The sequence below is a fragment of the Gouania willdenowi genome, chromosome 21 (assembly GCF_900634775.1).
Source record: "Gouania willdenowi chromosome 21, fGouWil2.1, whole genome shotgun sequence".
Taxonomy (NCBI): domain Eukaryota; kingdom Metazoa; phylum Chordata; class Actinopteri; order Blenniiformes; family Gobiesocidae; genus Gouania; species Gouania willdenowi.
Genome location: NC_041064.1, coordinates 19,556,924 through 19,580,287, shown reverse-complemented (window position 1 = coordinate 19,580,287; position 23,364 = coordinate 19,556,924). Strand labels below are relative to the sequence as shown.

The 23,364-nt window shown below is 35.9% G+C and overlaps 1 protein-coding gene across 16 annotated transcripts in view; it reads left to right on the top strand.

Moving 5' to 3' along the window:
• Positions 1–6,470: 6,470 nt before the first annotated feature.
• Positions 6,471–23,364, top strand: part of mycbp2 (MYC binding protein 2) — a 100,448-nt gene continuing 83,554 nt past the window's right edge. For 13 of the 16 annotated variants that reach the window (XM_028436135.1, XM_028436141.1, XM_028436130.1 and 10 more), the window contains exons 1-3: positions 6,471–7,177; positions 14,137–14,212; positions 22,046–22,261. In XM_028436135.1, coding sequence (XP_028291936.1) covers positions 6,906–7,177; positions 14,137–14,212; positions 22,046–22,261 — 564 coding nt within the window. In that variant the 5' untranslated portion in view covers positions 6,471–6,905. The remainder of the gene's footprint in view (positions 7,178–14,136; positions 14,213–22,045; positions 22,262–23,364) is intronic. The other 3 variants (XM_028436126.1, XM_028436139.1, XM_028436128.1) reach the window with 1 other exon arrangement.

Sequence of the window (23,364 nt, the reverse complement as noted above, 5' to 3'; positions counted from 1 at the left end):
ATGTCGGTATATTGATAAAGCAACCGTACGGATAGCCACTGCCAGTATTTAACTGATAAGTGTTCTCAACAGTCTCTTGGTTCAGCTAAAGCACAAGGCAAATTATACATTCACTTCACTTCAAATAAATTCATCATGTGAAATTCAAAAGACAAAAACAGCAATACTGCAAGAGGAAACTTAACAATATAACATCATTATTTGCTGCCTTAAAACAGGGGTTCTCAACTGGTCTCACCCTGGGACCCACATTTTACCACGTCATTAAATTTCAACCCACTTTTTTTTAGGCTGTTGCTATTGGTCCGGATCCAGATATTGGACAAACCTGACTATAGCTCCGGCACTTCCTGTGTTCATGCGTCCGCACGCGCAGTAAGCCGAATACCGGTGGTTCTGTCACTGCCGAACCCGTCCCTGTAACTGCCGGACCCGTGTTTTTCTAGCTATAGTTCTGTCAGTTTTATTTTAGCCCTAACCCAAACCCAGGAAATGCCCTGAAATGTTTCTTTTTTCTCATATGTATTTTTAAAGGTGGAATTTGCCGTTTTAAACATATTCAAATGAAGAAAAAAAAATACGTCAGAAGTGGAATTCGTCACTTCCAATATTTGTTTATTGGATTATGTTAGGGTTAGGGTTATAATCTCAGTACGGCGGTAAACTCAGACCGTGACAACGGAACTATAGTCAGGTTTGTTTGAGGGCCGGGTCCGCAACTATAGACACTTCGTTTCTTTTTAAGAATTCAACCAACCAAATTTCGTTTTTCAAAAACAGCTGTTGAAAACACACACACGCACACGCACACACACACACACACACACACACACATAATCTTTTTTAAAGCATAAATCTATATATTTCCCACGCATGCCTGTCAAAAGAAAAGTCCAACATGAGAGACATTTAAGACCAGCTGTCCATGACTCACTTTTGGGTCCCGATCCACCAGTTGTGAATCGCTGCTTTAAAACATGCAAAATGAATGGTAAAGCTGAATCATTCACATTAAAAAGAAGAAAGTGCGCAAGCTCATTCTGACATGAAAGAAATCCCTCTTTGTTTAGTTTTGATAAGTCAGATTTCACCCTCCCAACTTTACTAGATGTCAGAGTTTTTCAGCAGATTGAAGTTTCTGTAACTGATCATCATTCAGTCTGAGTTGTAAAGTGGCAATTACCTGTTCCATTCTAGATATACAAGTCTCCTGTGATGACTAATCCTGGAAACATCCCAGTCTACAAATAACTGAGTTTTTCTCCACTAAAAAAAAAAGGGTATATTCATTAAATATCATGATATTCCAGTTTGTACACTCATTCTCTCAGAATACTAACACTTGAAACATAGTTTTATGAAGGGTTAACATTATGCAAGTCTCACTCACCAAGCTTTACTCATACAACCTCAGTAATAGAGTTCAAACATGGTTGTCTGTACATCAGAGTTTTATCGTAGGGTGTGACAAACACTGCTAATCTCAGGAATGGAAGGTGCATAGTAGAGCCGGGTGTGACAACATCAAACTGATGGACAAACATTCCCCTTGTCACAGAGGCTGAATATGAAGAATGCACACAGCCCTGCAATGACCCTTCACATATTTAAATGAGAAATATTTATTTACCAAAAAAAAAAAAAAACAGGCCAAAAATTAATTTCAGGGAATTCTTTCGAACAATTACAAAATAATAAATTCAATTTTATTTTATTTTTTTAATTTAATAATTCACATTTTCAGAGATTTTCGCGTCACTGCACGTGCCTGTGTAGTGTCTGAACACTAGATGGCGCCAAATCGTTTCAAATAAAAATGCAACACTAGTAAAATTTATTTTTATTTTTTTTCAGTTAGTAGAAAATGAGCAGTGTTGGGTAAGTTACTCTAAACGTGTAATATATTTATATTAATAGTTACTGGGATAAACATGTAATGTATTTGTATTACAATATTATTGTGTTTTAAAATGTAACTGAGTTACACTACTTTGAGTTACTTTTGGTCCAGAACACTAATTATATCACACTGATAGTGTTCGAATAACAACTAAGTCTAAGTTTTGTTTCCAATACTTCTGTTTGTTTTTGTTCCTCATAAGTTGTATTTTACTATAATAATCAGCTTTTTTTCCCTTCAAATAATTGCAAACAGTGAGAAAACAAAGCAAATATGCACTTAAATTTAATATGCATGTAACTTGAGTTACTTTAATTGTAACAAGTAATATATTACCACTTTTCACTTTTGTAATGAGTTACACTACTATTGAGTTACTTCAAAAAGGAATATATTACTGTAATATATTACCAAAAATAACCAACACTGAAAATGGATATGAGTTACAAAGCATTTTTATGGCACATTTGCCATTACTTGATATTAACAACATGAATTACAAATAATAATAATAATAATAATAATTAATAATAATAATAATAAATATCTAGAGTGAAACACTTTTTTTTTTTTTTTGTGAGTGAAACACTAACTTAGCTTCAAGATGGACCTGTTTGATTCTTGAAGAATAATAGAGGTATTCATGATTTTGAAAGTCACTACAGTGAATTACAGCATGTGAGCCAAAACCAACAATGAAAATATTCATACCAGAGACAACTGCTGGAGTATTTTATTTCACACCATAGAGGTTACATTGTTGCATAAAAAAATAAAATAAAAATCTAATGCACGCCCATTATTTAGTCAAACTGATGTTTTACATTTCAAATTTGGACCTGAAGCAAGTTTGTCTAGAATTAGACTTTAGGCATTTTATCTTCATGTCTAGAACAAATTCATTTATATTTAGTTAGGAAAACTTGTTATTGTCAGGTTTACAGTATATTAACAAGTTGTATTAATAATGTTTTGATTTGAATTCTTGGTTATAGGAAAAGAATCATAGATTTCTTCATAATTCCAACGTTAATCTCCCTGTGTGAAGGAATACATTTCCAGGAGCTTTAATTTATACAAAAACATTTGAATCACTAAGAATATAAGAATAAAAGTCCATAGGATACTTCTTTTTTGTAATGTTTATGCTTTTAAAACAACACTTTACTAATAGCACTGTGTCTCCAATGCGACTCCTTCTATTGTCGTTATTAGTTTGCCTTTAAAAATTTTCTGCTTATAATTTCCCAGATCAAAATGTTTGTGTGTGTTTGTATTATTATTATAGTTCAATGTAATACTGTGTCACATCTTGTATTTACGATGGATCTAACAAAACAAAACATGTTCTATCAACCCAGGAATTCAGGATTCAATGTAAATGTGTGTAAGCTAAAACAAAATATTTCAGAATAAAACACAGGAATTAAGCAGATGATGAAAATGATGATAATAATAATAATAATTATTATTATTATTATTATATCACACTGTATCGGCCACATGCATGCATGTGCTATAATGTGTGAATTTACAGTTCAACCTCAAAGTTTCTCTTTTATGATCTCTATATTAGGTGAGATAATCAGAATCAACTTTATTAACCATGTAATGTATGTTATACACACGAGGAATTTGACTTGGTGAACCGTGCTCTGTCTAACAATGTAAACATTGAATAATAGCAATCAACTAGAAAAAATATAAACATAAATATATACAGTTGTTAAAGGCTAATATTTGCAAAACTGAATAAAATAATATAACAAGATAATAATAATAATAATAATAATAATAATAATAATAATAATAATAATAATAATAATAATAGTGCTGTAGTGCAGTGATAAGTAGTGCAGGTGAACATTTAAATTAAATAGTATGTATTTATGTACATGAACAAATGATTATGTACATGAACATAAATGATTATTATGACTTTATTACAGTAGTAATGGTTTGTCTCATGCTTTGTTGCCTGCGTACACGCTTCATGTTGGCCTAAATACCTGAACTCTCCTCTCTTCACTCACTGTGAACATTGATTTTCTTCATTTGATTTTCCACTTGAAAACCTCCCGAGCTGACACTGTTATTTATTTCACACGATCCACTCTGACGGTTGGCTACTGTATCAGCACTGATACATGGTGGCGTTGCTAATCCTGTGATGCTGCCTGCCTCTCTGCATGTTTTGCTGGGTTGCTATGAGCAGAGAGTGTGGGCCGAGCCCTCTCCTGTCATTGGGCCATAACACAGCATGGCAGCCAATAAAGCAGCACTAAATCATGTGGATATGTCTCTCGTTCTCGCCCCTCTTTTTCCATCAGTAAATGCAAAGGCAAACCCTCATGCACGTATACGCATCTCCTTTAATAATGTATATTTGGACAGTTAGCAAATTGAACCTTATACAATGATTTGCATTCATTCAAATGTGTTTGAAGTGTCTTTTCTTTCTCTCTCTTCATGTCAAGTATTGCCATAAAATGTGCTTATGTCACTCATTTCACAAGAACATGCACCTGCATGCTTCATGTTTACCTGTGTTTTGCCCTACACTGCCAACTGCACTGATTTGTCAATGTGAAATGTATGATTTTAGCTTTTAACGCCCTTTTTATTTTATTTTTTATATAACCAGGAAGATTCCATTGATTTTTTTTAAAAAAGAGTAATAAATAAAATATGTAGTTAAACATAAGCAATAAATCATTTTAAATTGAGGCAATTAAAAAAGAAAAAAGTAAGTGCAAGATATGGTTTCAGCCTAAAGTCTCAGTTTTGATTTAACAGATCTGAAAATGATCTCAGTCAGTTTCCAGTATTTTTAAAGCACAATCCAATAGTGGGGTTCACTTCATGCTGGGATTCCTGGAACAAAATGACTACGGGCCCTTTGCTAAATAAAAAAAAAGGCTGATAAAGTTAGAATATGAAATATAAGGCTTATGTTCTATCTTTGGACTCCATATACTGGACTTAAACACCAGGGCTTGTTAGGGGAGGAGGCTGCAACATGTAAAAGACATTCTGCACTACACGTAGAGCAATCACCCATTGCCTAAATAATACTCTAAAGCAGTGGTTGGAAAAAAAATTCAGACTCCCATTCCAACAAAATTTTAGTAAAATGTAACCTTATCTGGAAAAGGTCAACATTTTGACTAATCATCTGCAAAACTCATAAAAATACATAAAATGTGCAATCACATATTTTAGAAGAGTAATTATGACGTAATAATAATAATTGATGAAAAAAAAAAAAAAAAAAAATGAGGGGCATGATGTCAGGCTCCACAGTTTAAGAACCACTGCCCTTAACCTACAACACAATAACACTCAAAAATAGGAATTATTTCCATCTCCAGTTCAAATTAAAAAAAAAATAAAAAACACAACTCACATGAAGTCAAGCAAAATCTCTCCCTGTGTATCTGCTGCTGCTCCCAGGAGAATGTCCATTTCCTCTCTGTTTCTGAGCCTAAAATGGCTTTTTATAGTCATGCTGCCATAGATTTAGACTGTGATAGTCAACATCTTCAATCTCTGAAGCACATCTTTATTTTTTACATTATTATTATTATTATCATCATTATTATTATTATTATTATTATTATTATTATTATTATTATTATTATTATAATAATAATAATAATAATAATAATTTTACCATTTTAGGGTCTTAATTCTAAAGCAGATAAACAAGCAGGTCTTCGCTCTTTCATATAGATTTTAGGCAGATATCATCCCAAACAAGCCATTTTGAAGATCATGGCTGTTTACTCCATTAGTAGCGTTCAATCTTTGTTGAACAAATATTTTTTTTTTCCTGGCTATTACAAATTTTGGCTCTTAAATCATCTGCTTTTGTTAATGACATTATTTGAGTAATAGGCTTAGCATTGTACATTTTGAGAGCTTGGACAATGAAGCTTATAATAAATTAACTATTTGATTTGGCCATGAAAGAGTTTGGACCACTTAATCTGCCAAATTAAGACATTTTTAAGTTGGTTAACATTAAGCAAGGAGTCTTTCTACTACCATTACGCGTATAAATGTGTTTTCCAGAATAATAATAATAAGAAATATATATATATATATATATATATATATATATATATATATATATATATATATATATATATATATATATATATATATATGTGTGTGTGTTTTCTCCCCATTTGTTGTTGTTTTTGTTTTTTTGGGTGTGGGGGGGTGGGGTTGGTTATTTGGACTTATAAAAAGTTTTCCCAAGATCTCAATCTGCATTATCTACTTAAGTGTGCACACCAACTGTCCATGTGAGAAGTTTCTGATGCCTTCTTGGGTGTCAACACATTGTTTGTGCAGCTTAGGCTATTGCACAAACTATTTTATCAGCATGACGTCACAATGACGACACGCACATGTTGAAGCTATGTTGTGTTTAACAAACACAGTTGGGTAAGACCATATATATAATATATATTTAGAGAGAGAAAGGTAAGTAATCAAATGAATGAATGTCCGTCTCTCTCTGGGTTAACTATGAAAATATCCCGGCATGCAAGCGACGCAGGGCTCCTGCAGGGAGGGGAGGGATGATGGAGCTAAGATGGCAGCCCGACTGAGGGTGCTGCCTCTCCGGGGTCAAGAAGCAATCAAGGGGCGAATGAAACACGACGCGGTGATTGTTGGAGATCACACGGACCTGTTTTGATCATCTCCGAGCTTTTGTCGGCTATGGCTTGAGAACATCCACTGTCTTGTTTCGGAGCGCCGTGTTGACCGGATCTGTGTCCCCTACCGCTGCTGTAGCTGCACCATCAGACCAGACCAGCTACGGATTGCGTTCATATAATTGAGCTGTGTGGATGGTAATCGTGCTGTTTCTGGTGCTGGGAGCGGACAGATGATGTGACTGGGGTTCGTTGACGTGTGGATTATGGCCGATGGCCTCGTATCGCCCGGCTGAGCTCTGTGTTTGTGTGATCTATATGTATTGTTCTGCAAAACGATGATGTGTGCTGCTGCGGCAGCGGCCGCCGGCGGAGGGATCCTGCCCTCCCTGTCGCCGTCCATGGGGCTCGGTGTCAGGGTTGTTTCTGGAGCTGGAGGCGACCTGTGCAGCCTCGGTTCCGGTATGGGTTCGTGCCCAACGCCCGGAGCCCAATCGGACTGTCGGACTCGGTATCAGCTTCTACTCTCAGGACGGGCCCTGGCGGAGAGATACAGGCGGATTTACACCACAGCCATCAACGATAAAGAGCAGGGGATAAATCAAGGAAGGTGAGTGGCTTATGAGCAAAAACAGATAGCGACATGTCTGTCATCCGCAGGGCTAACGAAGCTAATGGTCGTCAGCTAACGTTAACCCTTTCTCAGCGGTGCGTCTGTCAACACCAACACGCCAATTCATACCTATATAAGTACTTCAATGAACTGCTTTACAAACGGTGTTACGTCCACATGATTTTGTAGAAATAGAGCAAAAATAGCGAGCAATGTCTCAAATTTGCTCGGGACTTCCTTAGCTTAAGGGAGCCATTTAAGCTAACGTTACGTCAGTCTACAGGTTTGTACCCTAGTGTTGTAGAACAAACAGTTTCCGTGTTGATTTGTGATCGATCAAGACACTGGTCTAATTAATGGTCAAACTTTCGTATTGCGTTCAAAATAAAATTCAAATTTAATTATAATTATTTTTTTTATATTGAGAAAACAACAACACAAGCTTTAGATTAGATCATGATTCAAGAGGAAACAAAATATTCTAAACTCTGCTTTCTGTAGTAAACAAATCAAACTTGCAATGCTTTTCAACTTTACCATAAGTAAACATTTCAATTTGGCCGTATTATGTCAGAATAATATAATTTCCCCCCCAACATTATACAAACAAAAGTATTTTATTCTGTTTTTATTTATTTTTTTATTTTTTATTAACCCTCTACAACATTTAATTACTTTTCAATTGTCTTTTTGTGTGTAAAACCAGATTTCTGCAAACATCAATCAACAAAATTGTTGCATTTTATTTAACGCCATATAACACCAAAAGAAAGGTTTAAAGAAAAACGAAACAAAAAAAAAACCAAAACATTTGATTCATTATATTAGTATTGGATTGAACTGTGACTTAGTAAACAAAATAATTATGAACAATATTGACGTGTAATGATATATATTCATGCAGCATCATATAACAAATCCATTAAACCTGATAATAACTATTGACTCCCATTTTAAAACTTTGTGATTCAATCCCTGACTGACTGGATTGGACCCTCTCACTGGTGTGGTTTTCACCGTCATGCTGTATTTTTGACACCCCAGGGCTCAACACTAAAATAATGACTCGTTTAAAAAATATACAAGTGATCTTACTGTACTATTTATTACGTCCATTTAAACGATGGCCAGTTTTTGGCGAGGACGACCTGAACGTTTTTTTCTTTATTGAAGTCTGTTTGTTGCCCTATAACTGTGCACGTAGCTATATTATTTCAGGGTTACTTGAGCTGTCACCATTGTGTGGGTCAGTTTAACATATGAGTGTCAAACATATCCTTCGGGCCAGAGAAGGTCCATCATAAAATTCACTGTGGCATGGTTGAACTTTACAAGTTGTATAAACAAGTATGGAAAGTAGTAAGAAGTTGTAATATGCACTTGTATCTACCTATAAAAGCAAGAAAGGTCTGCATGCGTGTGTGTTAGTGTGTTTGTGGAGCGAATATCTCCCCAACGCGGTGTCTGTTTGACCTGAAACTTTGTCAACGGCTTCCACATACCCCAAGTGTGTGCATCTATTATTTTGGAGTCATTTACCTAAACCGCTGCATTGATACAAACTTTATTTAACAATTCATCATGCGCATGTCCTGTAGAATTAAACAAGGGAAATTGCACACTTTGTTCTGCTTTGCACCTGCAAATATACCCCTTTATAACACTTCAGAGTATGTACACCTTATTGTACATCCAACCTTCAAACACATACTCATTTGGCCATAATTGACCACTCAACTTAAGCTCCCACATGAACACATACTTCCGACGGACACTGCACTGGTAGTATAAAACTAGGTAAAATTACACAGATTTTAATCTTTATTTCAATTTATATGTTTTTTGTGTCATTTTTGTAATAGCATAGTCATTAAAATCTCAAAAAAAACACTGGAGGTCCTACATTATGATAAGTTTAGCATCCCTGGTTTATTGACTGATTATTGTATTAAGATGAGACAAATTTACATGCGTCATTTACAAAATATTCGCATTGCTGTGGATTTTGGACATGGGTTCATAAGCTATTTGCAGTGACAAGAAGCAGGAACAAAACTCAACTTAAATCATCTCAATAGAAATAGTAGACACATGTCTAATATAGGGCTTTTGCCATTTTTTCACACCACTATTGCAGATTTACGCTGTGGTCGTATGCTATTGTTAACATTTTATCTATGCATTTTCATTGCGTACTTATTCAGACTGGGGTTTTGGGTTGTTTACCAGAATATATGCCCTTTATTAAAATGTATGAAAGAAAGGCGTAAAACTTGGGAAAAAAAACATACACAGGGAGAACATGCAAACTTTCTTCTGAAAGAATTGCACTTTAATATTAGAACATCAGACATCTATTTCAATCAAACAAGGTTCTGTCAGATATTTCCTCTTTAAAAATAAATAAATAGGTTTATTAATTTAGGAGATATAACAATATAGAAACATTTCAAAAAACAGTTTTCCCTTGTATACAATATTTTCAAACAAAGACACACGTCATTCATTTACAGCATATAATTTATCTTGTGTATCATAATCCGTCAACTATTTATTATACACACCATTTTATTTTTTTTTTTATTTTTTTTTTACATCTATCAAATGTTATACCTATATAACCGTACATACATAATGCAACAAAAGTGAAAAGGAAAATAAAAAGGGGGTCTGTCAGATATTGAGGGATTCTCCTCAATCAGGAGACAAGAGTTCAGTGTATGGTTTCCTAGATAATAGCTAATGCAGAACCTATTACATAACATACAGACATAAGCTGCGTATTTATTCATTATTCTTAACAGCATTAAAATATGCATCCTCACTGTTAGTAACTGTAATCTTGATGCAGATTGCACACAAAGAACCACCGTTATACTCATCTGCATCTCGCAATGCCACTTCTAGGAAAAACCAATTAGCCAAAGCGAGTCACCAGTTAACAGCCAAACGAATCGATCCAAAACACTGCTCTGGAGCCTTTGAGTTTCCCACAGTAAAAAACCTTAATGTAAAAAAAATAAGTCAACATCTTTCTGTTGGCAATTCAGTTTTTCCATATTAAGATTGCCTTCATAAATAGCTGTTTATCAGAATAATTTGATAATTAAAATCCCTTATTAACATTTCATATTAGCATTAGCTTGGATCATGAGTGTGCAGCTTCTCTAGCTAAAAAAAACATCAGTACTTTCCTAGTTTATATAAACAAACTCTCAGAAACATCTGACAAAGACTTGTTGTAATGTTGAGTACAGCGTGTAAAAAGATACACAGTAGAATACAGCTGTTGACTCACAAAATGAGCTTGAAAGACTACGCTGGTTTGGGTTAGGGTGTGTTGGCAGGAGGATGAACTCATGTGCTTTTCAGGCATAGGCGAAGAATACAGTTACGTCATTCTTGTCAGCGCGGTGGGAGGCTCAGTAGCTGGATCATCCTACATCCTCCCTCACAAACTCTGTTGTTATCCCCCTGCTCCCACGCACAATGCCCGACTTGAGCTACAGCTCGCTGCTGAAGTCTGTGTTTATTGCGAGGCCATACAATGACTTCTATAAGAAAAACTATAGACCTTTTCACAGTCATGTACCCTTCAGACATTTAACCTGAAACCACGTACCCCCTACTCCTGCACACTTAAAAAAACATAATAATGTGATGTCATATACAGCCCTACATTTTACCTATCCTGTTGAGGAATAATATATAATATTAATAATCAGAATATTTGCATTTCCTGAAGAAAATGCAAGTGAGGATGCAAGTGCTGGCCCAGTTGCACTGCATTAGCATTATCTAGCATTTGCTTAGCAATGGCAATAACACAATAGCATTAGCCTTGCATTGAAATTGACCTAGTATTAGCTTTAATATTCCATTATCATTGGTCGAGCAATAGCATTAACCAAGCATTACCATTAACATATTGATAGAATTAGCCTAGCTTTAACATTAGCCTAACATTACCATGGACCTAGCATTAGCTTTAACCTAGGATTAGCCTAGCAATAGCATTAACTTAGAATTAACATTAACCTAGCATTAGCCTAGCAATAACAGTAACCTATGATTAGCATTGGCCTAGCATTAACATTAGCATAGCAATAGCATTAGCCTAGCATCATCATTAGCCTAGCATTAAAATCGACTTAGTATTAGCTTTAACATAGCAATAGCATTAACTAGCATAACCATTAACCTAGGATTAGCATTAGCCTAACATTAACATTGATCAAGCATTAGCTTTAACCGACCATTTGCCAAGCAATAGCATTAGCTTAGCATTAACATTAACCTAGAATTAGCCTAGCAATTACAATAACCTAGCATTAGCATTAACCTAGCAATGGAATTAGCCTAGCATTAGCATTAACCTAGCAATAGAATTAACCTTGCATTAGCATTAGCCAAACAATAACATTGCCCTAGCATTAGCTTTAACCTAGTATTAGCCTAGCAATAGCATTCGCTCAGCATCAACATTAACCTAGCATTAGCCTTGCAATAACAATAACCTAGCATTAGCATTCACCCACCATTAGCCTCGTAATAGCATTAGCAATAACATGCTCTATTTTCATTCTAGTTTCTAATGTTGTCATTATTTTAAATTTTCAGTTCATTTCATTTTCCCTATGACAATTTGTGTACCCCTGGGGGTACTCGTACCCCACTTTGGTAACCGAGGCTGTAGACAATTTAACACACATTTTTTCTCACCAGGCTGTTTTATTTTCTTAAAACATGTCATTTAGTTTATGTATGAATTATTTAATGGGCATACAGGGAACATCTTTGATTCTAACAAAATAGGTGAAAACATAACAAAGAATATAAATTGAAAATATTAGATACGACTCAACATTTAAAAAGAAATTGTGAGCAATTGCCAAATGTAATATCGCACTGATACCTAAACATTAACATTAAAACACAGTCGTCGTTCGCAAGTGTTGCTCATTTTAGTTTTTTTAATCTTTACTTATTATTTACCAAATACAGTAAAGAATAACAAATAGAATAAAATTTGGAAACACATTCTTCTTCTCTCCACTTATTGAGCGACAAAAATTACCTTTTTTTTTGTATGTGTTCATGTTTATTGGCGTTCTTTGATTCTGGCCTTCATAGCGCCCCACATTATCCCGTCAGCCAATCAAATCTGCACAGTATCTCAAAGCAGTCCTTCTACCCACTGTTTCCATTTTCCTTACGCACCAGATGTAGTGAGGTGAGAAAAAGTGTCTAGTGAAACATTCTATATCCTCTTGAACAGTGTTACTGTAAAGGCAGTGCGTGAAGGACGTCACTTGTAATGACATTTCAACAATTTGTAAGGCCAAGATACAATGAACAGAACACGCCATGTAAACTTGTAGAAGGGAGGAGAGATTTTTCACTATTTCAGTTTGTACTAAGTCACAAGTGACCACATTATTTATTACGTTACCAAAAAGCAACCTGTCAAAGCAATACAGAAGCTTTTTTTTTCCCAATATGATATTAAGTTTAAATTGTGTCAAGCTAATCACTGTTCTCATTGTCTGGTACAGAAAAACAAGAAATCACGTTAAAAATAAAGTAAAAACACTATTATGCATCTGTTTATGGGACTCCATATCCCACAATGCAATGCGCGAAAATGTCAACAAGTGGAGTGTTTACTGTGGAGATGAAAACAAAGTTTCAAGCGGCAAATTCATATCTAAAAAAAATTATTATTGGGACAGCAGCAGCTTTAAACAATGATATAAATGAATCTAGACATTTTTTACACAAAATATTAACAACATTTTCTTTTTTACCTTTAGATCAGTTATATTATTTAAAGTGCATTCATGTGATGGGTTGTAGATCACTTTAACAATGTAAAAGTAATGCTACAAAACTTAAAAAGCATTGACAAAATATTTGTATTGAATGGAAATTTACCTTCGGCTTTAATGTTTAAAGCTTTGACAATGTGCAGCTTTTCAGAAAAGATTGATATTAAGTCTTACAGCCTCTGTTTGCAATTATTAATGAGGATTATAGTAAGTCGTATTATGTGCTTCTACTACTATTTAACTTCAGTAATTTAGGAAATATGATGTAATAATGGTTGTTACTGATCATAATAAACTCAAACAAAGTTCTCTTTAACCCGTTGTAGGCATAATTTCTTTCAACAAAATGAATCAGCAGTAAAATAGAAAACAAAACATAAATGTGTTATTTTGAAGTGTAATGCGCAAACCATTAACTTAATAAACTCACTATTGCAACAGCTGGCAGAGGCAAAAATAATATATTTTTTAAACTAAATGTACCTTGATGGGATCCTTGTGATCTCTACAAGAGTGAATAGATTTAAAGTAACACTACCACTATCATGAAGGACAAATCTCAGATTTTTTTAAAGAAATATTCGAGTTTCGATTCAATTTTTGATTTCTTTTTTTTTTCAATGCACTTAAAATTGACTGCAGACATCAGATATATTGTCAAAAGTGCAACTTTATTGCTGTGATTGTCCTCAAGAGTTAAAATGCATAGAACAATCCCAAAATAAAAAGTAAATGAGGCTCTGTCATTCAACAATATCAAGCTTTAACCCAGATTTAAGCTAAACTGCAACAGTGCCTTCACAGTAGCTTACATTTTCTGATTAAGAAATCAGATAACTACACATTTTATAACATATAACATTACAATAAAAATAAATAATTAGCTCTTCCCTTAGCATCTCATCATAGTGTGAATAAAAAATTAAACATGCCTGTGGCACACATATAGCCTACTCAAAGGGTAAACACATGTAAACAAAGAGGGGTGGCAAAAAAAAAAAAAAAAATGTAGTTAGTGTTTTTTTTTTTTTAAACTCAAATTTGCAAAAAAAAATTGTTTTTATCTACAAAATCGAGCCCTAGCTCAAACTAAAGCATGTAACTAAACACTGATCTCTGTCCTTTCAGGGGGAAAAAGGCTTTGAGTAAGAAGAAGTTAAAAAGGCGACAGAAGGTCAAGTCAAAAGTCAAATCAAGATCAAAGGTAAGATGTATTTTTTTGTATGTTATTCTATAATGGAGCGTTAAAGGATTGTTAGGCAGCCCTAAATGTATGCATTTATGGAAGGAAAAAAAAACATGTGAAGTAAGCTGTACAGTATTTATTTACTTTCCATGTATTTAGTTATTCATGGTGATATTTTCACTGGTGATTGTTTGTTTGTTGGTTTGTCTGTTTGCAGGATTACGTTACAAGTAATAGAATTCTGACAAGATTTTAACTAGAAAGGACTCAGAAAACGTTGACCTCTGTTTTTCTATAGCAGTCCCCCATATTGTATTGTCACCTAAATATTACAAGAATATTGAGAAAAATCAATTTATCCATAACAGTGGTTTTCTTTCAGATCCAGATGAAACTCAGTGGTCAGGGTTTTGCCAATAATGAGAGATATGGATTTTTCTTTTAAAAAATAAAAACGCATCCAGATTGGGGATATTGATCACTTCATACGCAAAACCAAAATATTTGTTCCTTATCTCATTTTCGATATTTCCTCTATTTAATCAAAATCCGTCCATTTGTTTTTGAGTTGGACTGTTTCGGCAAATACATAAATCAAATACCAGTAAAAACATAGCCTCCTTGGCGGAGTTAATCAAAGATAAACTTTAAGCCAATTTCATTAAACTTTGGAGGGAATCCGGATGAACTCTTGATCAATATAATGATTCTGGTTCAGTTTTTTTTAAAAATCACTCATTTTTGGCGAAATTACAAAAATGTACATCTTGGTTTTTAATTGACCAAACTTTATGAAATTTGACTAGGTTGTGTTGGATTTGTTCCTCACCCCAATGAGTTTCATCCTGATTAGATCTGGATTACCTATTTCATCGCAATTTTATTTTTTTTAATATGAGAGTTCCCATACATTGTTACTAGTACTGTATGATTATTATTGTGGATAGAAATGGCTTACAAGCCTTTAAAGGCTCTTGTTTGTTTGTTTATTTATTTATAATGATTAATCAAATTCAGTCTAATGAAGGATCTGTGAGCGCAAAAGCGGAAGTGACACATTTTCAAAATAAAATTAGTGAAACATGCGTAAAAATAAAATAAAAATATACTTGTTAATTTTTTTCCAGTCTGGTGGTCCATAGACCGCTACTTTTGTTTTTTTTTTTCTTTTTTGGGGCCCCTTGGGGCCCCAAATTGAAAATCGGGCTCTGAGCATCTATGCGTACACATCCATAGAATATACCTACCAAATATTAGCCCGATCCGTTCACGAATAACAGAGGAGTAGTGATTTTAACTAGTGACACAACAACAAAACAAGAATAAAAAGAACAACAACAAAGTGAGTGGCGTTTTGAGTCTGGTAGCACGGCCTAAATATATAAATATGAAGATATGTTCACTACATGTAATTGATTGCATATCCATCAGGCTTTTCTCTATCTTAGAATAAACTATTGAAAATATAAGCTTATTTTCCTTCAGGTTGTTCTACTCTGTCAGCCTGAGTTTCATAAATTCACGAGATATTTTTCTAGTCTAGGAGAGATGAGGCTGGGCTGTCGGGCATGAAACCGTGGGCTGCTGCAGTCCTTGGTGCTGTGTATTTGTTCCCGTTGTGCTCACGCCTCTCTGACACTTGCATAATTAGACAAGAGTGTGGTTTGAGAGCCTCTTCTTTCTTTGTCTTACTCTCTGTGCCCGTAAACAAACAAAGTAAGAGGACAGACGGCATAAAAACACTCATCATCCTAATGAGTGTGATGCCATGGTTTTCCCCCCCACATGCAGATGTGTGATCAGTCGTCTTCAAATATCTATAATTATAACAAGCATATAATCGGCAATGAGAAGAAGACTGTCAAATGTATGGTTTTTCCAAGTAATTTATATAATAGCTAGACAGAAGTCAGGAAGGGGATCATCTACAGTGAAGGGTGTGAGATATAACAAACTAACCCTTCATCAAAGCATGAATCCTGACTATAAATTATTAATGTTGTGGATATGGATGGCCTACAAAAAAAAGAAAAAAGGATTCCGGGCCTTTTTGGTTGCGTCAGGAAATCCTCTGGTCGGATGAACTGGTATTTTAATGCTCCACATGCTCATTATGTACAGAAGTTTATAGCTGCTGGAGACAATAGTTTTTTAGTTTTTTCAGATGAATCTATAGTGTGGGGTTCATATCAATCAAATCAATCAATCAATATTTATTTATAAAAAAAGAATGCGCTTTTCATACAGAGAGATTCAGTTCAAAGTGCTTTTACATAGTTATATCAATAAATCCAAGATCATTTGCTCAAAAAAAATGCTTGAAAGTTTGTTTTGATGTCTACTGTGATGTGGAGTCCCGTAGACCAATGGTTCTCACACTTTTTTGGTCCAAGTACCCCTTTGTCCGACCACAACATTTTGCTCAGAATCCTATGAAAAAAACAACTATAGAATACAATGATGGAATGAATGAGTGACAACACACAATTTAAAGAATCCCATTGTAAATAAGTAGAATGAAACAGTATTTAGTGTATCCTGAAATTATTTCTTTCTATAGTTTTTATCATTTCTGGTCCTCTCCTGCCTGGTGTGGGACCAACACCAAGGGTGGACTGGCTATCTGGCATACCGGGCATCGTCCCGGTGTGCCGTCGACCCGAAGTGGGCGGGTTTGGTCCGGTCCGCTAAGTTTTTGGGGTTTTTGGCGAGCGAATAGAGGCAGACATGCTAACAGGTGGCCAAAAATGGTCCAAAAGTGGCAAAAACTCGGCAAGAAAAGAGTGTAAAGTGACTAAAATGGGCCAAAAGCAGGTCAAGAAATAAAGAGGAACCAGGTGGTATGTAATGGAAAAGGGTAACTTAAATGTACAAAATGTGGCAAACAATACTGAAAAAGGGCAAAAATGTGGAACAAAAAGAGGCAAAAGTTAGTGTAAAAAGGAAACAAGTGGGAATTTATTGAGCACAAGCTAGCTTATTTGGATGAAAATTGGCCAAAACATTTTTAAGAAAGGTGAAACTTTGGAAAAGTGTCCAAAACTACTTGCAAAAATAGTGGAAAGGGGGTATTTATTGGAAAAAGGAGCTAAAGTCTGAAAAAAGTGTCAGAACTTTTTGAAAAAGTGCAAAAATAGGACAAAGGAAGTTGCAAAATGGCCAAAGGAAATGGGTAATAAAGGGGTTAAGAAGTTTCCTCCTTTTAAGGTTTTCTGTGGAAATAATAATTCAAATTTGGAGATAAAAAGCCACATGTTGAGCATCACTAATGCCGTCTAAGTGGTGTCCTCTGATAATGTAGTGGGCTGGTCAAGATGGAAAATGCAAGGGCTGAATTTTTGTCCCAGTCCACCCCTGACCAACATTGTATTTTCAGTTCATGTTCTAGTCAAGATCATTTCCATCACCTTTATTATGATTATCATTTTTAACTAAAAATAAACATGATCAAATCCCATGTTTTTTAATATATATTGATATTAATGCTTTCATTTGGGTTTTTTCCCCACTTTCTCTCACTCTCAAGTACCCCCTGTAGTGCCATCGCGTACCCCTAGGGGTACACGCACCCCCATTTGAGAAACACTGTCGTAGACAGATGCATCAGTGTTTTTCCTAACATCCTAACGATGCTTTTGGAGCTTCTTGGAAGATGGTGCTTTTACGCCCATCCTAGTTTTCTCACAAAGCAGGCAACTGAAACCATAAGGCTGTGTTAAGTGCGGTCAGGGCCTCCAGTTCATGATAGTCTTTTCTGAAGCTTTTAGGTGGCCATTAAACCGTCAGTTGGAAGCAAGAAAAAAAAACCATCACAAAACAACCGTGTGTGGAACATTGGCCGATTGTTTTATTAAGTGAAGAGGAACCCACTGTCACAGCACAGTCATACTAATGGAGCTAATTTACACCTTTAGCTGAAGGTTCTCTGGAGTAGATCATTGGTTGCCAATTAGCAGTAATAGTTTCACTGAGCACTGAACATTTATTTTTATTTGTCGTAAGAGACTATTTAATCTCCGCCGCAGCTCGGCCTTGACCTGGATTTTAATGGCCTCGTAGCGGAGTAGCAACAATGGCTACCTTGATGCTATGGAGCAGCCACCTATAATGATATTTAGGGATCTCCCAATACAACTTTTTCACTTCCGATTCGATACCGATTGCAGCCTTCCGTAATGGCCAATACCAATAACGATTCAATTTGATATCAGCACGAATCATACATACTTTTATTACCTTTTTTGTAGTGTGGAATGTTAGAAAAGGCTTGATCAAGTGATGTTACTCAAACCGAGAACAATAGTCATTCATTTGTTTTTCATTATATAACAAAAACATGAAAAATGAAAAAAACACCCATTATTTGATATTTGTTTCCAAAACCAAAATGAAAAAACGGAAAACACCGTGTTTTTCAAATTCAAGCTTTTTCGCTTCGGTACGAAAAACAGAAAACGAACACCTTTATTCGTTTTCTCCATTACCGATTTCCCAAAGTACGTGACCCGGAAGTGAAGCGTTACACATTCCGCGATATCTTTAGCTCTGCAACACTTAAGAGTCTCTAAATCCTCCGAAATGTCCATGAGGAGGCTCTGTGCCCAACACCAGCTAAAGTGATAATGACACGTTTCGGATGCACAGTTGGAAGCAGCAATCTTGTCACGCCGAACTGCCGTTAGCATAGCCGTTAGCGTCGGATGAGAGTACACTTCCGGGTCATGTACTTTGGCAAATCGGTAATGGAGAAAATGAAAAAAGGTGTTCGTTTTTCGTTTTCTGTACCGAAGCAAAAGAGCTTGAATATAATGAGTGTTTTTTTCGTTTTGTCATGTTTTTGTTACATAATGAAAAACGAATTCACGAATGATACACGGATTTGGGAACAACTGAGGGCGGGGACAAAAACAAAAAGTTAAGAGTTCATAGCTCTAGCTTCACTGACTGCCCAAAACAATGTGATCATTGCTCTTGTGCTGCGTTCACACTGGATGCGTCACGAATTGTCCGTACTTTCAGATTACATACACGTCAATGGATAGATGCGTCCCAGATGCAAAATCTTTCCAGTGCGGCCGTGCGGTCCGATCCGCCTGTCAAGAGCATTGGCCATGCGAGCGCGCTCCCGATTTTACGCATATCCGGAAGAGTTGAAAATATTGAACTCCTGCGACTGTTTTGCATGACAAAAGCCAATCAGAGTCTTTGTTGACGATGACGTCAGGTTGTCAACACAGACACCGGTCTGTTCACCCATTCAATCATGGAGTAGAAGCTGTGGGTGACCACCTGGAGCTGTATGACATGGCCTTTATAATCTGGACCGGACTAGGAAGGATTTGGCGTGGAGGAGAATCAGCGAGGAGGTGGTAGTAGCAGGTAAAAGTTCTCTCTGTAGCAGCTAGGATAGCATTAGCCGCTAATCACGCCGGCTTTTTTCACTGGTGGTTTATGTTTATGAGAGGAGAAAAAGGAGCGCAGCTCCTTGCTTCAGCAGGCAGTAAAACTCACCAAGTTGGATGTGTCGCTGGTGGGCGGGGCTTCACTTCAGATGCGCGTATGAAGCCAATGGGGAAATTTTTCATCATGCGGCAGATGCGTCCGGTGCCGCAGAAGATGCATTCGGTGTGAATGCAGCATTAGTCTTCACTAAAAATAAAAATAAAAAAGTGTAAATATAATATACATATCACTCTAATAACAAGAGCAGAAAACAAATAATCAGTCATTTAACTAAAGTGCTGACTACCCTTACTACTCCTCCATCTCCACTTTCTGCAGTCCGAGCATTATGTGGAGATTTTTTTTTGATGGTCTGCTTATCGGAGCACTTTTTTAGCTGATATCTGACCAATATCAATATCGGATCGGGACACCTCTAATAATATTTGTGTGATTACTGTAAATTTCAGCATGAGTCTGATCTTGTGATCTGCAGTGTTTTTGGAGGTCTACCCCACCCATCTCTCCCCTGAGCTCCCCCTTCCCCCCCGCCCTCACTGCACTGGTTGTCCTATTACAGAATCTCTTTGCTGTAAATGGGTTTAAGTGCTTTTTGCAGACTGTGCGCTGCTTTGTGGAGGCCATGGAGCCACTTGATCATAAGGACTTACTCCAGTGTTTGTGCTGAGGAGCAGACGCTGCTGCTGGCTGATGATGATGACGATGATGATGATGAGGAGGAGGAAGCTTCTATCCTCCCTGCTGCTTCATGCTGAGAATGAATGGATGACATCATCCTGATTCCTGTATGATTGTATTGGCAAAAGTGCAGGAAGGGGTTTATTGATTTCAAGATTTCGCGGTAGATTTGTCGTTTATAATTTTGTTTACCGAGCTTCTCTGCCAGCTAAAGTTTCTCATTCAAAACAATCACTGTAATTGTACATGCTTGATATTAGCTGTCGTCATATCACTAAGTGACTTGTCTTCATCTTTTACAACATGTTCTACTTATTAATTCTTTCCGGCAACAATACACAGACGCAAATACGGTTTGAAAAAAATTGCCAAAATTGTATACGGAAAGCTAATGCATTAAAATCTCATTTAATACTACAAAGGCCTCCCTGCGTGACCTTAATTGAGCCAAGCTACAGCTTTCAAAACAACTGCTGAGTCAGCAAAACCTCTCCTAAATTGTTTGGATTAAAAATTCCACTTAAATTCCGTGATGTGAATGTGAATCTTGAAAAAACGGCTTTGTTATTGAAAAAAAATAATAATAAATTGTTTGAGTAACCATACTCAAACAGTGGTACCCCACGTTTTTTGTGTTGTGACCCAATTTTCTGGCAAGAGACATTTTTCCTTCTTCTCAATAATTAGTTTTTTTTAATCATGTTTGTGTTAGAAATACAGAGTAGTCAGGATTAGTGCACCAAGTGACTATTTTATTTTCTAGTTGCGTTGCATTTTGGTTCCTGTGGGAACTGTCTTTATGAGGCCAGGTGGGCGAAGAAATCTTTCCATTTTGTTTTCTGTTTTTTTTCTACTGACTTCAAGTGTGCGTTAAAACTGGATGAAGCAAGGGAACTCTATTAGCGATCGCTGTGCACTCGTCACATGTTCACAGCCACCAATCAAGATGTGCCAGTTCTGTACAGTAAATACAGTTGCTTAAGATTGTGTGTGGTTTTTTAATGAAAATAAAGAATGTCTATAAAAAAAATGAAAACATTTTAATCAGTAATTAAAATTTTATCTTTTGATCAATTACTAGACACGTCAGGTGACCCCACGTAGAACTGCAACCCCAATACTGAATTAGCTCATATGGTGGGATTTATTATCCCCCGCCACAATGTGTGAAGGGGGTTATGGGTTTGAGCTCTGTCCGTTCTCAGAAACTGTTTAAGATACAATAACTAAATTCAGTGTGTGGCTTCATGGTATCAATTCCTTGATGGAGTTTGAAAATGAGAAGCGCGCAATTATATTTTCCCGAGTTATTGCCCTTTTTCCGTTTTCTTTTACTCTGTTCGATGCATCTTCAGAGGGGACAGCTTTCCTCAGAAACCGTTTAAGATACGATAAATAAATTCGGTGTGTGGCTTCAGGGCATCAATGCCTTCATGAAGTTCGAAAATGACAAGCGCGGAATTTTTTTTCTCTCGGAGCCCTTGTTTTGTTTTTTGGACTCTGTTCGAGGTATCTTCAAAGGGGACCGCTTTTCTTAGAAACCGTTTAAGATAGTAATTTCATATTCTGATGTGATCATATTTTCTTATGTATACATCTAAGGTCTTAGATTTAGGACATTTAGGAAAAGGTTGTGAGTTATAATGACCATCAATCTGGCTGGGGATGTTGATGGCTATGTCTTCTTGTTGTATTGTGTTTCTTCCGCAGGCTGAGAGTTTGGATGGAGCCTTCTGTGTGCCGGATATCAAGCTGCACAGCAACCCGTCTGCGTTCAACGTCTACTGCAATGTGCGGCACTGTGTGTTGGACTGGCAGCAGAGAGAAGCCTCCCTGGTGCTGGCTTCAAAGAGTTCGGTGCAGAGTGGCGACTCGGACAGCGAGGAAGAGGAGGAGTACCGCGAGCCGGCTGTTAAGTTGCCAAAGGTAGAATGAAAGTGTCATTTTTCAAAAAAAACTTTGAGAACCACTCCTTTATTAGAATAATGTCAGTCTATTCATTTAACAGCTGATTGTCAGCTACTGTAGGTGCTCATTGTGGTCTGGACAAGTCATGTAATTAATAAACTATTCCATTGTTTTGGGAGATTTGTTTTTAACTCCAGCTTTATCACAGGAGTTTGTTGGCAAACGTTCCACAGCAGCATAATTAATATTTTTAATATGATATTTTTTATAGATTGTAAAGGGCTCGCTATCCATTTATCCTGTTATCAATGGTGAGTGGCATTGGATGGATGTACTGTAAATTAGTGTCTATTATGACGTGATATGTTTTTGATGTGTCTTTGTTCGGATTAAATGGTTAATGGACTTGATTAATGTAGCGCTTTCTAAGGGGTTCAATGTCTTGACAAGGACACTTAAACAAATTAAGATCTAACCTCCAACCTCTCGATCAGAAGATGAACTTCTAGCACCTCTTTAATTAGATCAGTTTTTAATCACTGCTTGGGTACTGATTCAGTTTGTATTGTGCTTCTGATTTATGTAAAATTGTGATTCGATAGTAATAATTATTGCAATTTAAACTTCCTTTTTTCCCTTTTTCAAAAACAAAAATTGAAGAATACACCTCTCGAAACAATATATGAGTCATAGCGCTTTGAGATGACTTTGTTGTATTTTCCGCTATATAAATAAAGTTGAATTGAATAAAGTTGAATTGAATAGTTTCAAAACATAATACATAATGCATATCGTCAGTCTGTATGAAATCATGTTCGCATGATGTTTAGTAACCATTAAGGTGATTTTAGTTTTCTTATTTTCCTTAACCAAAAAGAAAAGTTTAATAATACACTTCGTCAGTCTTTTCTGACTTTTATTTCAACTGCACATGAAAGTGCACTACACAACATGTAGCGTTACCTGTGATGACATATGCAGACATGGTAAAATGTATAAATAAATAAAATTATATACTTTTTTTTTTATTATTTTGGGGGTAAATATTGAATTGTCACAAAGAATTGCGAAATACCATCAATCAATATTTTTCCCAAGTGTCTAAGTTGACAATGGTACCC